This window comes from Barbus barbus, assembly GCF_936440315.1.
Source record: "Barbus barbus genome assembly, chromosome: 14".
NCBI classification, from domain to species: domain Eukaryota; kingdom Metazoa; phylum Chordata; class Actinopteri; order Cypriniformes; family Cyprinidae; genus Barbus; species Barbus barbus.
In genome coordinates this window covers 14,629,687-14,643,192 of record NC_136742.1, presented here as the reverse complement: position 1 = coordinate 14,643,192, position 13,506 = coordinate 14,629,687, and the positions used below count along the sequence as shown (strand labels likewise).

At 40.8% G+C, this 13,506-nt stretch overlaps 2 protein-coding genes across 2 annotated transcripts in view; one reads left to right on the top strand and one right to left on the bottom strand.

Annotated features, from left to right (window-relative positions):
- Positions 1-5,782, bottom strand: part of LOC306880577 (uridine diphosphate glucose pyrophosphatase NUDT14-like) — a 33,742-nt gene extending 27,960 nt beyond the window's left edge. Inside the window, exon 1 of the mRNA XM_079434190.1 lies at positions 5,625-5,782. Coding sequence (XP_079290316.1) covers positions 5,625-5,705 — 81 coding nt within the window. The 5' untranslated portion in view covers positions 5,706-5,782. The remainder of the gene's footprint in view (positions 1-5,624) is intronic.
- Positions 1-13,506, top strand: part of LOC306880185 (creatine kinase B-type-like) — a 985,569-nt gene that overhangs the window by 740,750 nt on the left and 231,313 nt on the right. The window lies entirely within an intron of this gene.

Genomic DNA, 13,506 nt, shown 5'->3' with positions numbered 1-13,506 from the left:
GGGGATTATGCTAATTGTGAATGAGTTTGCACGAGCGCCCTATTTACGAATGATTGGAATTCATTAACATACACGTTTAACTATCAAATCGGACGTTTACGAAGCATTTGTGAATCCAGGAGAGTTTTCGGGAAGGTCCTTTTTACGTGCAAATTGCTCAGAATTTACTCATATATTTACGCAAGTTTCATGAATGAGGCCCATTGTCTGTATGAAAAAACAAAAAACAAAACAAAAAAAACAACAACCTTGTAACCCTTTGTAACTTTGCTTTCACTAGGGAAAAACAAGCATCAGAAAACAACTCTAACATGTAAGCGAAGACAGCAGCGTATATTTTCCACTTTGCTAGTGATTTATGAACTTTTCAAAGCACCACACATCATTGTTCCTATGAACAATTCACAATCTCACAGGGAAATGACAGGACATAAATACAATGCCCTGAATTGCGGCTGAAAACCTCTAGCTACCAGATTGTGGCTATGCAATGCAATGGGAAAATGTTCTTGGGTGCAGACACTTCCAGATTCTCACCGTACAAAACCAAAATCTGTAAGAGAGAGGATGTCAATGGTGATATGTAGGGCCGCACAGTCTTGGGAAATTGACAGTGTCCTGTCATCAGTTGTGTTATGGGTTTGGAAACAGTGGATAAGTAGTAAGCTTCACTGCAACACACTTACCACGCAATGAAAGATGACAGGCCAGCCTTGGGCGACAAAGAGTACTTAAGGCTTAAGAGCCTTTCTTTCTCTTTTCATCTGCTTGTGCTCTTATTGTTTTAGAGTGTTTCTGTAAAGCTGTCAAAGAGAGGTGGTCTACACAGAGGGTAGGGTTAACGGCTTTCATGGGAAGCGCACATTGGTCGCTCTCACCTTTTTCTTGCTCATTGGGCTCTAATGCATTCATTACTTCTCTTGCACACATCTGCCTCACGTAAATCCCATTTCCTGTGTCTATTGAGTGCGCCCAGTGGCCTGGTGCTGGGGTGATGGCCGCCACACGTTTCCCATGGCCTCCTCACCCTTCTGCTCACTCCAGCGTCCCTGCCCCTATTGTTCCTCATCTGTTCTTCCCCACCCAGTGCACACTGTTGTCTGCCCACCAACCCCTGCTTTAATCCAACACCCCCCCCCCCCCCCTCTCCCCAATACACTCTCCTTTGATACCCCCCTTTCCTAGCCAAGACCCCTGCTGCTAAAGCAGTAGCATGGCAGCTGGAGCAGTTGACCATGTTGGCTCAGCTGCTGGTTCTCGGGACCCGAGTGACTCTGGGCTCTGCAAGAGAACAACACTGGAATCCGGCTCAGGCTAAATTTCATTATCCAACCACTCTAATTAATTACGACTTATCCACTGGAGGTGGATCCCATGGGAGATCCCATGTATGACTAGTCCCATGTATGACTACTGTACATGAGATACAAGAACCTGCCATAACATATGACATGTAAAGGACAGTCAAAAATAATTTCTATCATGACAACTCTTGAAGGGACTGGCATGGTTATGTACATGACAATGTTAGTGTGTTTGGACCTGGTGGAATAGATCTGCTATGCAGCAGCAGAGCAAGTACCGACTTGCTACTGGCAACGCATCCACAACATGCTGCTGTGAGCATGTAAGAAATACTGCTGCTACACATATAACATATGAAATAAGTCCCGTATAGCAAACATGAATCACCTCGTAGCAGATATAGACAGGTGGAGCTGGGGAAGGTGGAGGGTTTCTGAAGTGTGCTGCAACTGCTACAGCAAGCACTAGCCAAGTATTTGAATATTGAGCAGCAAGCTCATTGGCTGCTGATACAAAAATAACCAATCAGCTGTGCCATGTGATAATAATGTCATTCTGTCTGACTGAGTTTGACCTATCTGACTGTGCCATCTAGAGCTTGACGCCAGAACTTTGGATTTGGCACCAGTGTTGAGACTAGATCACATTTTCATGGTCTTAGTTTTGTAATGGATTCGGGAGCATTTGGACTTGGTTAGACCCTCTTCTAGTATTGGACTCAACCCTCTTCTGTTCTCTGTTTTAACTCAAGAAAATAAAGTTTCCAAAAGGGGGTGTCACAACAATGCCACAGTAGACAATTCTTAAAAGAACTTTGTTTCCTTAGTGTAAAGAACATTTTAATAACCTAAAGAATCTTTTTCCACTATAAAGAACCTTTTTTTAGAATAAAAGTTTCCATGGATGTTAAATGTTCTTCATGGAACCACAGATACCAATATATTTAGCACATCCTCAGTTCTCGTCTTGGTACTCAAATGGGCTTGTCTTGACTATAACTCAATTTAGAAGAATTCACATGCAAAACTGTCTTTTGCCGCACACTGAAAAGCACTGCATAAAACACGCATATGTGTAACATTTTAACTTGGTACATTACGAATTTATTTATTTTTTCTAAACAGAGACTTGAATATGTGGATGAGCAAGTTTGTTTAGCAGGACCCAGTTTGCAGGATGGAAAATGCCATAATGCACAAATACATTTTCTCACAGTCACTGAAAATTGATTAAAAGGTGTAGTGCCAAGGTGAGATGTGTGCTGGGCAGGTGATGGAATGGATTGTCAGCAACCATCTACTGCTACATGGCAGCAGGGCTGTGTGGGTGGCAAAGCGCTGTGACTCAGTGATGCGGCTGGTGCTGAAAAAACTCAACTTCCTTCACAGAGGCAAAGGCTGGAGGTGTGGGTGCATAGATTGCACTTATCTTCAGCTGCACCTGAAAAAGTGTCTGGTGTTTTCTGACCTGCACTTTAAAGCACCCACTTTTAATGCATTTAAGACCTCCTACAATCATTCATAATGGAAAAGCGAGACAATTAAGGCCTAATTATTCTTATCGACTAGCCTGAATTCATACACTTGCAATCCAGAACAAAATTTTGTAATTATTAACATGAATTATATCTATGAACTGACTGGCCTAAACTTTTTTTTTTTCACTCTAATGGTCCTATGCAGTATTTCTAACACACAGTGCATTACTATGACCTACCACAGCATCAATTTCATAGTGGAATCCTGTCTTTTCTCAACAAACAGACATGCTTAAGTGTTTAATTATCACTCTGTGAATAAAAGCCTTACAATGCAAAGGCAAAAAAATTACAGCCTGCCAAACATTGCTAAATTTTCACAGGGTAGGGTTTACCGCTCAGTAATTCCAACATATAAATTGTTAGAAGGTTCCATGTATTTTGTGCATACGAATGTGCTTGTGAACAGAAATCTAACCAAATTGGGAAATCTTTAACAATAATCAGCCCTACAACCTTTATAAAATAAATAAATAAATAACATACCGAAACCATTGTCAAGTAAATGCCTTCATATACTGCATGTTGGCATAGTGCTTGGTAAACATTAACATAATTTTTTATAATTATAATTTATAGGTTGGACTTCCTAAGAATTTTTTTACCTGGAAAAACATGTACAAGCTGAGACCTGAAGACTATGAAACATAAAGGTTCTTTTATTGGCACCTTTGTTGGTAATGTAACTAAAAAAATAAGTAGAAAGACTTATTTTTCAACTTACCAAGGAAAAAAAAAAAGAAAAACCGGTTCTTCAGAATTGCTCTCTCAAAGGTTCTTTTGAGAACCCCAATTGATTCCTTTGACATCACCGTGAAACCCTCCTTCTGGAACCTTCATTTTTAAAACAAAGACTGGATAAGGGTTGAGTCCAAATCTAGACCAAGACCAGATTTAGATAATGTAAATATGCCAGTACCACGCCATCTAGAAATCATGCTAATTTGTTAAAACAGCATTATTAAAATCAAATAAGCCTCTGAGCAGGGCCTGAGAATGAATTGGCTATGCTTTACTTTACCTTACTTTTTAAGAGACTTAATCTAATACCAAGAGAATCTGGACAGAAAGCCCAGTACATTCCATCCAAGCCCGCACAGAGTAGCGGATGTACATGACCAAGACACCTTAAGAGGTGGACCCAGGGTGTTTGTCAAACTATAGCAAGAGGAAGTATTACTATACTCCGAAAAATCCAACACACAGCTTAAGGAGAACAATCAAAGAAGAAAAACCCACAGGTGCCCTCCAAAAAAAAAAAAATAAGGTTTTAATGCATGCCAGCACAACAGAAGGAAAAATGACGTCAATTCAGGAAAACACTATGGATGTGTTGACATATTTGCCACCACAGTTTCACAGAAAAGGATGGGGATGCATGCCAAAAAGCAGTCAGTACCAACAGGTTAAAAGATTAAACCATGGCCGTAGGCTATTTGAATATAATTGCAAGGTCTACAGATGTGTTGGCATGGGCTTTTTGCTATTAATCTGTTCATAGAAATAAGAAAAGAAATGGAATGCAACGCCAAAACAGGTTAGAAAATAAAACCAGGGTCACAAAGTAAACACAGTTTCAGGCAAAAAGACACTGAGCGTGCCTAAAATATTATTTTAAAATTATATTTCAAAATTATGCACAAAAAACTTGTAGTGACGTCCTATGGTGTTTCTGTATTTTGTTCTCCGCCTGTGTGTTGTGATGAGTGTTGTTGAATGTATAGCTACAAGCTAATGCTACAAAAAGTCTGATTAACTTACTCTGTCTCTCTCAAAACTAAATAAAACGAAATAAATTAAATAAAACGATCATTGCAGCCTGATTTGTCAATACTGTAGCATTCTAGCTATGCTAAACCCAACAATGAAATAGAGAGTAACAGCTATGATATAAAACACCTGTTCACCCGACTGCACAGCTACCACACAGGACTGTTTTGCTATCAACATTCTGCTATGCCAAGAATTATATTCTAGTGAGAAGGATGCCACTTCATGAATGTGGTTAATTTTTTTTAAAATAATTTATCCTTATATTTAAATTTAATATTTATAAAAGCAAAAAGGCCTGCCCTCTACTAAGAGATGTCCCCATCAATTGCTTTTACCTATGATGACTGTCAAAATACATAATGCCTTGGTCTGTGTCTGTGTGTGTATCTCTCTCTCTATCTATCTATCTATCTATCTATCTATCTATCTATATATATATATATATATATATATATATCATTATTATTAAACCTATTATAATTATTATATTAAAAATATATATAATTTTACAATTTTATACTAACAATTATATTCACACACACATATAAATAATAAATAACATTAAAGAAAATGTTTAGATAGACAGCTTGTGTTCTAGCATGTCTCCATCATGTTCAGTCCAATATCGCGTTTCCAGTATTACCAACTGTACAATATTGTGTGCATAAGGCTTCAATAAAGCTTTTCTAAACCAGCTGTGCTGCTTGTAATGTATGCATGTGCTCGAGGGAAAGTGGCTGCTTTCCTGTCTAACGTTATAGCTCAATAGCGTCTTGCTAGTCAAGCTAAGATGACATTACACGAAATCAGCAACATTTCCTCTGAAATACATCGTTTGTCGTCCTAAATGACGCAATGTATGTTATGCTCATTGTGAAACATTAGACGCAATGTTGGTCGATAAAAGCAATGACAGAATGAATGGGGGTTGGGCAGCTGACAGCAAAATGATGAGGTGTGACCGCATCACTGACAGATGATAACGTGCGATTAAACTATAGCGACTCACCTGGTTATAATGCACCCTAAACGGTCTCAGATAGTTAGAGCTGGTGCACGGAACCACCTGAATATTATTAATCTGCTCCATGGCTTTGATATAGCTGCCCACGAGTGCTTCTCGCCACAGATGGCACAGCCGCAGACTGCTGGAGGAGAATAGGGGAAATGTCTACGGAAGCCTGTGAAGGGCAGAATAAGAACGTTCTTAGTCTTTGCGTTGCAGTAATGTTCGGACTTTGCGGTGTCGAAAACTGCCAGTCAGCGGTAGTTGCGGGAGGATAATGTAATTTATTTATTTATGTAAAGGTTAAACAACGGACTCTGTCGTCTCAGCACACTCTCTTTCACCTTTACCGCGCGAATGCAGGTGTGCCTGTCTCGTGCTGGCGTTACCTCAGATTTAGCGCCAACTTCATGAAGCGCGTGATTCGCTGAATAAACCGCCAAAACTCGTAAACTTAATAATTTTCTGTAAATCTTATAAGAAACGGACACTGCCCAAACGCCTGAATGATTGACCCCTCACCCTCCTCGACAGGACAAAGGTATTCAACCATCATATTAGCTTTTGGGAAATTAATAGCCACAATACTACAACTATGTAAGGTAGTTGTAGTATTGTGGAAAAAGAGAAAATTACAACAAAATGAAATACTTTGTACATAATACATTATACAGAGAGTAACAAAATGTTTATATTTTTAAAATATTTAAAAATATAGGGCTAGGCTAGTAACACATTTCTTTTTCTCTTTCTTGACCCATTTATTTTGTTCATCTGCCAAACAATAGGATTTCTTTTTCACACAAAAGTGAGTTAAAAAAAGTGAAATAGGCTAACATTATATTAATAACTTTTATATATGAATTATGTGAGATAATGAGGTCAATAACGTAGCATAACCTACAATCTGAAACATTCTTTTATAGCCTACTTCTATAAGCAGCAGTATTCTATTACATAGCCCAGGGATCCTCAAATCTGGCCCACTCCTTCAGAGTTTAGCTCTAACCCTAATCAAACACACCCGAGCATGCTAATCAGAGTCTTCAAGATCATTAGAAAATCACAGGTAGGTGAGTTTGATCAGGGTTGGAGCTAAACTCTGCAGCAGATTGGCCCTCCAGGGAAAGATTTGAGGAACCCTGACGTAGCCTTTCTGTCTTCCATCTTATAGCAGAGGTATTTCCTCCTCATCTTCTGTCTTTTACTCCTACAAAAAACACTAAAAATATTTACTATTGCAAAGTAAATCTTTTTGCTTATCTGATGGCCTTAAAACATCAGTAATCTCAGAGGAAACGTCTAAACATGTGGTTTCAATGTAGTTTGAGGAAACAGAATGTAGGCCTACGGGTTTCTTATCTGACCTTATGCCTCTGCTAATGTCTCATCAAAACCAGATGAAGAAGCTATCCTCTCTTCCTTGAAACATCTTTACTTATCTTTACTTTCTTTTTTTTTCTCGGTGGTTGAGTCTTGTGGTGACGTATTTTGGGGTCCTAGCACCAAAGTATCAAGACTTTCTCTGAGGATCCGCTGAAAGTACACTCAAAATGGTTAATTTGAATTGAAATTTTGAAGTATTTCAGTCATTATATAAAATAAGTTTTCAGATCAGTGATGAGGTGAGAGAGGAGGATGCTTGTTTGTCACCATCTATTTCACATGTACACAAAGTACAAAACCATTACCTATGTAGGGTGACCATTTTCCTTTGTCTGCTTTAGATGTCTGTGATCACAGCTCTCACATATATAGAAATGACATCTAGTCGGTTCGTCATAAACAGGTGGAGAATATGTCTATTGATGGTTTGACATGATTTCAGAAACCGCAGAAGTGGAGCGAATTGCTAATTAGTAATTAAACTGAGGAAATCACTCATGGACCTATGACTGTCAGGTCAAGGTTACAGACATAAAGAGCATGAAATTAGCTTGCAATTCTTGAATTATGTACATTATTCTCCACTTTCCCGAGTCTATATGCCTTTTTTAAATTGAACATATTTTTTTCTATCCTTAATACAAGCATTTGGAGTGAAAGACATCAGATTTTTCTAGAAAAATCAGAAAAAATAGTTTTATGTAGTTGTAGTGTTTTAAAAAAAAAAAAATTTATTGATCAATCAAATGTATTTGAATGTTTTTTTTTTTTTTTGTTTTTTTTTGCTTGAACATTCTTCTACTCATATGTTCAGCAATATCTTTGAGTCTTTTGTCTTCTGCAAGAAATCAAACAAATATTATAAACAAAGACACCAAAAAACAAAGACGCAAAGTGTTTTATTTCTCATGTGGTCACTGTTTTCTCTTTATAACCACAGTGATTAATGTGATGGCAATTCAATCCACAATATACTCCACACCCTGTTCTTTCAATCTCATTTCTCATACCTCTAATCATAGTGCTCAGACCTCTCCCACACGAACAGTTTCCGCCCCTTGGTTCCTCTTTCCCGCCATTCCAATCTTCTGAGTTTGACTGGAAAAATACAAGTTCTAATTTGATTAAATTAGATCTTTTGATGAAGGCTGGGTGGAAGTCTGTCGATAAGGCTTCCTTATGTTCCTTATGGCGTCCGGGGTGTGCACCTTTCCAAACATCTTTAGACGCAATACTGTGTGGTACAGTGATTGTGGTTGCTTACAATAATTCAATAATCGGTGCAATCACAAAAGCACCATACAGGCCTGGGCCAGGAGGTGTTGAGAGGAGCTGAAGACGCGGAACACCCAGGATGCCCTGACTTTGATGGAGAGAGAATGATGTCACCCAAACTGCAATATGGCTCTCCGTCTCGGACATTCCGAGGGCCCCAATCTCTTCAAACCAGTTTCCTCCTCGGAGGGCCAGAAGTCCCACCCTCCATACACTGGCAGGATGTAACACTTTTGCTGGCTGATTTACATCTAAATAAACATTGCCAGACAAAACAATGTGCGACTGGAGTGGAAACGCAGCCCTTTTTTTCTCCACCCGGCCAATTGATATGAACCAATTGAACAAGGCTGAAGTCTATGATAAGCAGTACTGGGGGTTCACAGTCGTGGCTTTCAGAATTGGAGAAGTGGTTCACAGAGAGTTTAAGGGACCTTTTACAGGATTTGAATATGTGTATTCATGTGTATGCATGCATATTGGTATTAATATTTCTTCATTTATTACAAAAACATTGTTACAAAACTTTGTTCATTTCATAGACATCACTAAATATAACGATAACTTGCAGTTTAGTTGGTGAATTGGATGTTGATTAAGTTAACTGCTCTGATGGATTCAATGCAGTGAAGGATTCGTCAGATTGATTCAAACCAATAAATTCTGACTAATACTGTAAGGGTCATTAATTCGGGAACCGGACTACACTGGTTGCGCTGTATGTTTTTGAATTACTAAAACAAGCGGCTCGTAAGTCATTTGCAATGACTCACATTCACATCTCAGGTAAAATATCTTTTGCCTCATTTATGTCTTATTCTCCATCTATTTCTAGCACAAAGTAAAATGCTTTGTACCGACAGAGATTAAACACTCACAGGATTTGGAAGCTATTTATATGAGCCATTGTAAATATAGCCTTGTGTTCTGCGGCAGAGCTTTTGTGTGAACTGCCCTTGTTTTGAACTCCTCACAGTATCCAAATAAGTAGCCTAAGTAGTGAAAGTCTGAGAACACAAGATAACTCAAGATGAGACATTGCTCATTACACAGTCTATCTCTTAAAGCTGAATGGAAAACGGATACTGGATCGCCTGGTCTTCCTTTCAGTCAACGTGAGGCCCCCTGCAAGACCCCCTGTATCTTATCAGACCATCTTTTTGGCTCGGGAGCCCCCACAGTGTGCTAATCCCGCACCCCTGTGCGCACCTCAGGGCGTCGCTGTGGTTTGGACCATCCCTTCACTCTGAATTACACTCTTTGGTGCTCCAACACAAGCCAGGCCACTGCTGGCTCCACAGAATACAGGGTCATGGAGCTTTACACACTCCTTTTCATATTTCTAGCTTTCTCGCTGTCTCCTCTGGTAGTCTAGGCACAGTCAGTTTATCAGCAAGTGTCAAGCAGGGATTTGTTGTTGCTGGAGATGACAAAGGTCAGACTTCTGGGAATGCACTTAGCTGAGGTGCCTGCTATCCTTCTGTTAGCGTTCACAGGGTGTTGAGTCAGACACGACATCCAGTTATAGATTGTGGTCGTGAAGGTCAGTTGCATATGGGTCAATGACATATAAGAGTGTCCACTACAAAGAAAAATATATTTTCAAAACATGCAAAATTCTTAGAAAATAATTTTTAGTACTTATATTGGGTTCATAGGGTTTTGAAATTACAGCTCTAAGTGTGTATATATGTCTAATGCATGCATGCATGCATATATATATATATATATATATATATATATATATATATATATATATATATATATATATATATATACACACATACTGTACATATGCATATGTATATACATACACAGAATTTTCATAATTTTGGCTGTATGCCGAATTTGTCTGTGTTTTTTTTGTGGGTCTTTCTACCTTTTAGTTTTGTCTTCTACAAGTGAAATGAATGCTCAATCGGGTTGAAATCAGGAGATTGACTTGGCCATTGCAGAATATTCCACTTTTTTTACCTTCAAAAACTCCTGGGTTGCTTTTGCTGTATGTTTTGGGTCATTGTCCATTTGTACTATGAAGCGCCACCCAATCAACTTTGCTGCATTTGGCTGAATCTGGGCAGAGATCCTATACACTTCATAATTCTTCCGGCTGCTTCTGTCCTCTGTCACAACATCACTAAACACCAGTAACCCAGTGCCACTGGAAGCCATGCACGCTCATGCCATCACACTGCTCCACCATGTTTCACAGATGATGTTGTGTGCTTTGGATCAGAGGCGGACATTAGTGAAGCATTTTTAAAAAGTAAATTTAAAAAGTATCTGTAGTTTATCAGAGTGTTTTTCTTTGAAAATCTTTACTTCACTACATTCCAAAGCATAATGTCATACTTTTTACTGCACTATATTTTATAAATTAAAGTTGTTGTTTTTTTTAACCTTTAATACTTGAGAGCATTAAACGTAGTAATTTCTTGTACTCAAGTAAATCTTTGAATTATTTTTACTTGAGTAAAAGTAAGAAAGTAATAGATTTATAATGTAATTAAGTATTAAAAGACATTTAATATGAAATGTAGTGCAGTAAAAAGTACAATACTATGCTCTGGAATGTTGTGAAGTAAAGTTTTCTAAAGAAAAACACTGCTGTAAAAGTACTTTTCAAGTGTCAGTACTTTATCAGAGTAAAAATACTTCACTACTGTCTGCCTCTGCCTTGGATCTTGAGCTGTTCCAAGCCTTCTCCATACTTTTTTCTTCCCATCATTCTGGTACAGTTTGATCTTAATTTCAGCCGTCAAAAGAATGCTTTTTCAGAAGTGGTCTGGCTTTTTTAGATGCTTTTTGGCCTCCGTAGATGTCCAGGACTTTATTTTGTTGTGGGCTCACTAGTGTGTTCTTTTTTTTTCTCTCCGAATGTACCAAACGTACTCTGTTACTGTTGTAACCTCGGTTCCCTGACATACGGAACGAGTACTGCATCTTGTTAAAGATGCTATGGGAAAAAGCCTTTTTTCTCCTGAACTGAAGCCTTATTCAATCACGCAGTGAAACTGCACGACTATTGGTTCGTGCAGTGTGTAAAAAACGAACCAATGGGTCAGCAGCGAATCTGCATGAGCCTATGGTGAAAAAGCCCGCCAGAACCCGCCAGAATGGGTGGAGCCATCTGGCTATATAAGCTACCTGGCACAGAAAAGTATGCAGTACTCGTTCCGTATCTCAGGGAACCGAGGTTACGACAGTAACCGAGTACGTTCTCTGTCGATACTCCACTCGTACTGCGTCTTGTTAAAGACGCTATGGGAACACAATTCAATCACGCCGTGCTAAGGTAGAGGAACGACTGCATAATATACCTCCATAAGCATTTAATGCCCATAGGGAAGTGCAATAGTATACTCCGGGCTAAAGCGAGCTAAACTCATAGAGGTTATGCTCGGCCTGGGTGATCGTTCCATGTAACTCCTACATACTCAGTACTTCCAGGACTGAAGTATGCAAGGAACCCACCAGAGGGCTTGAGCGTCTCGCGGTCAAGAATTCTCTGTCAGGATTGTTCCCACAACATATGCATTTACGCTCATCTAAGGCCGGTACGTCCAGGTTATAAATCCTAGCAAATGTGGACGACGAGGCCCAGCCGGCCGCCGCGCAAATCTCTGTAATGGACACACCGCTAGACCAAGCCCATAACGTGGCGATGCCTCTAGTAGAATGGGCTCGTACTCCAATAGGCCATTGTAGGCCCAAAGAAGAGCAAGCCAGCATAACAGCATCCACTATCCACTTAGAGAGTCTCTGCTTTGTGACCAAATGCCCTTTGGCGCGGTTACCGAAGCTAACAAAGAGCTGTTCCGACCGTCTAAACGAGGAGGAACGCTCCAAGTAAATCCTCAAAGCTTTGACAGGGCAGAGCAAAGATAACTCCCGGTCCTCTTCAGAAGGAGGAAGCGCGGAGAGCGTGATGACCTGAGCTCTGAATGGAGTGGAAAGTACCTTGGGTACGTAACCATGCCTTGGTTTCAGGGCAACCTTGGAGTCGCTGGGCCCGAATTCCAGGCAGGCAGGGCGTCTGTAGGTGTCCTACTCGCTTAACCGACGCTAGTGCAAGTGGCAGAGCAGTCTTTAGCGACAGTGACCTAAGGTTCATAGACTGTAGCGGCTCAAAAGGAGGGCCCTTCAGGGCTCTCAACACAGTGGGCAAATCCCATGTAGGGACGGTGAGGGGCCAAGGCGGATTCAGCCTCTTGGCTACCCTCAGAAAGCGGACAACTGAGTTGTTCCTGAACACCGATTGGATTGCTATAGGGGCATGGAAGGCCGCTATAGCTGCTACGATCACTTTGAGTGTGGAAAGGGAATGTCCCTTATCGAGCAGCTCCTGCAGGAAGGACAGAACTACCGATAACTCAGAGGTAGACGGGTTTTCACCGTGGTCCAGGCACCAGGTGGAGAAAACAGACCACTTAAGGGCATAGAGGCGTCTTGTAGACAGGGCTCTGGTCTCAGAAATGGTGTTTAACACTCACTCTGGGAGGCTGGTAGGCTCCCGTCGAGCGGCCAAAGGTGAAGAGCACGCAGATTGGGTCGAGGGTGCCTTATTGTCCCGTTCGCTTGAGAGAGGAGATCCCGTCTCAGGGGCAGGGGCCAAGGGGCTGCTGTCAGCAGTTGAGTCAGCTCTGACAACCAAGGTTGGTTTTCCCAAGGGGGGCCACCAAGAGAACCTTGTGTCTTGTTCCCTAATTCGCCTGATGACCTGTGGGATCAGGGCGATCGGAGGGAATGCATAAAGGAGGAGGTTGGGCCAATCGTGGGCCAATGCGTCCCTGACCTTCGAATAATATGTTGGGCAGCGAGAGCTGTCTTTGGAGGTGAAAAGATCTACTTCCGCCCTGCCAAAGATCTTCCAAATCATCTGAACTGTCTGCGGATGGAGCATCCACTCCTCTGAGGGGACATTGCTCCGAGATAACATATCCCCTCCCTGGTTCAATTTAACCGTGTAAGTGTGCTGCTCTCAGCGAGCGGAGGTTGAGCTGAGCCCACTCCAGAAGGCGCTCTACCAGAATGAAGAGGCGCTTCGAGGAGAGACCTCCTTGGTGATTTATATATGACACCACGGACATGTTGTCTGAGTGGATCAGCACATGGCGTCCTATTAGGTCTGGCAGGAAGAACTGGCAGGCTCGACATACTGCTAGCCTCTCCAAGCAGTTGATGTGGAAGCCTTTCTCCGCTTTTGACCAATGGCCGAAAGTCG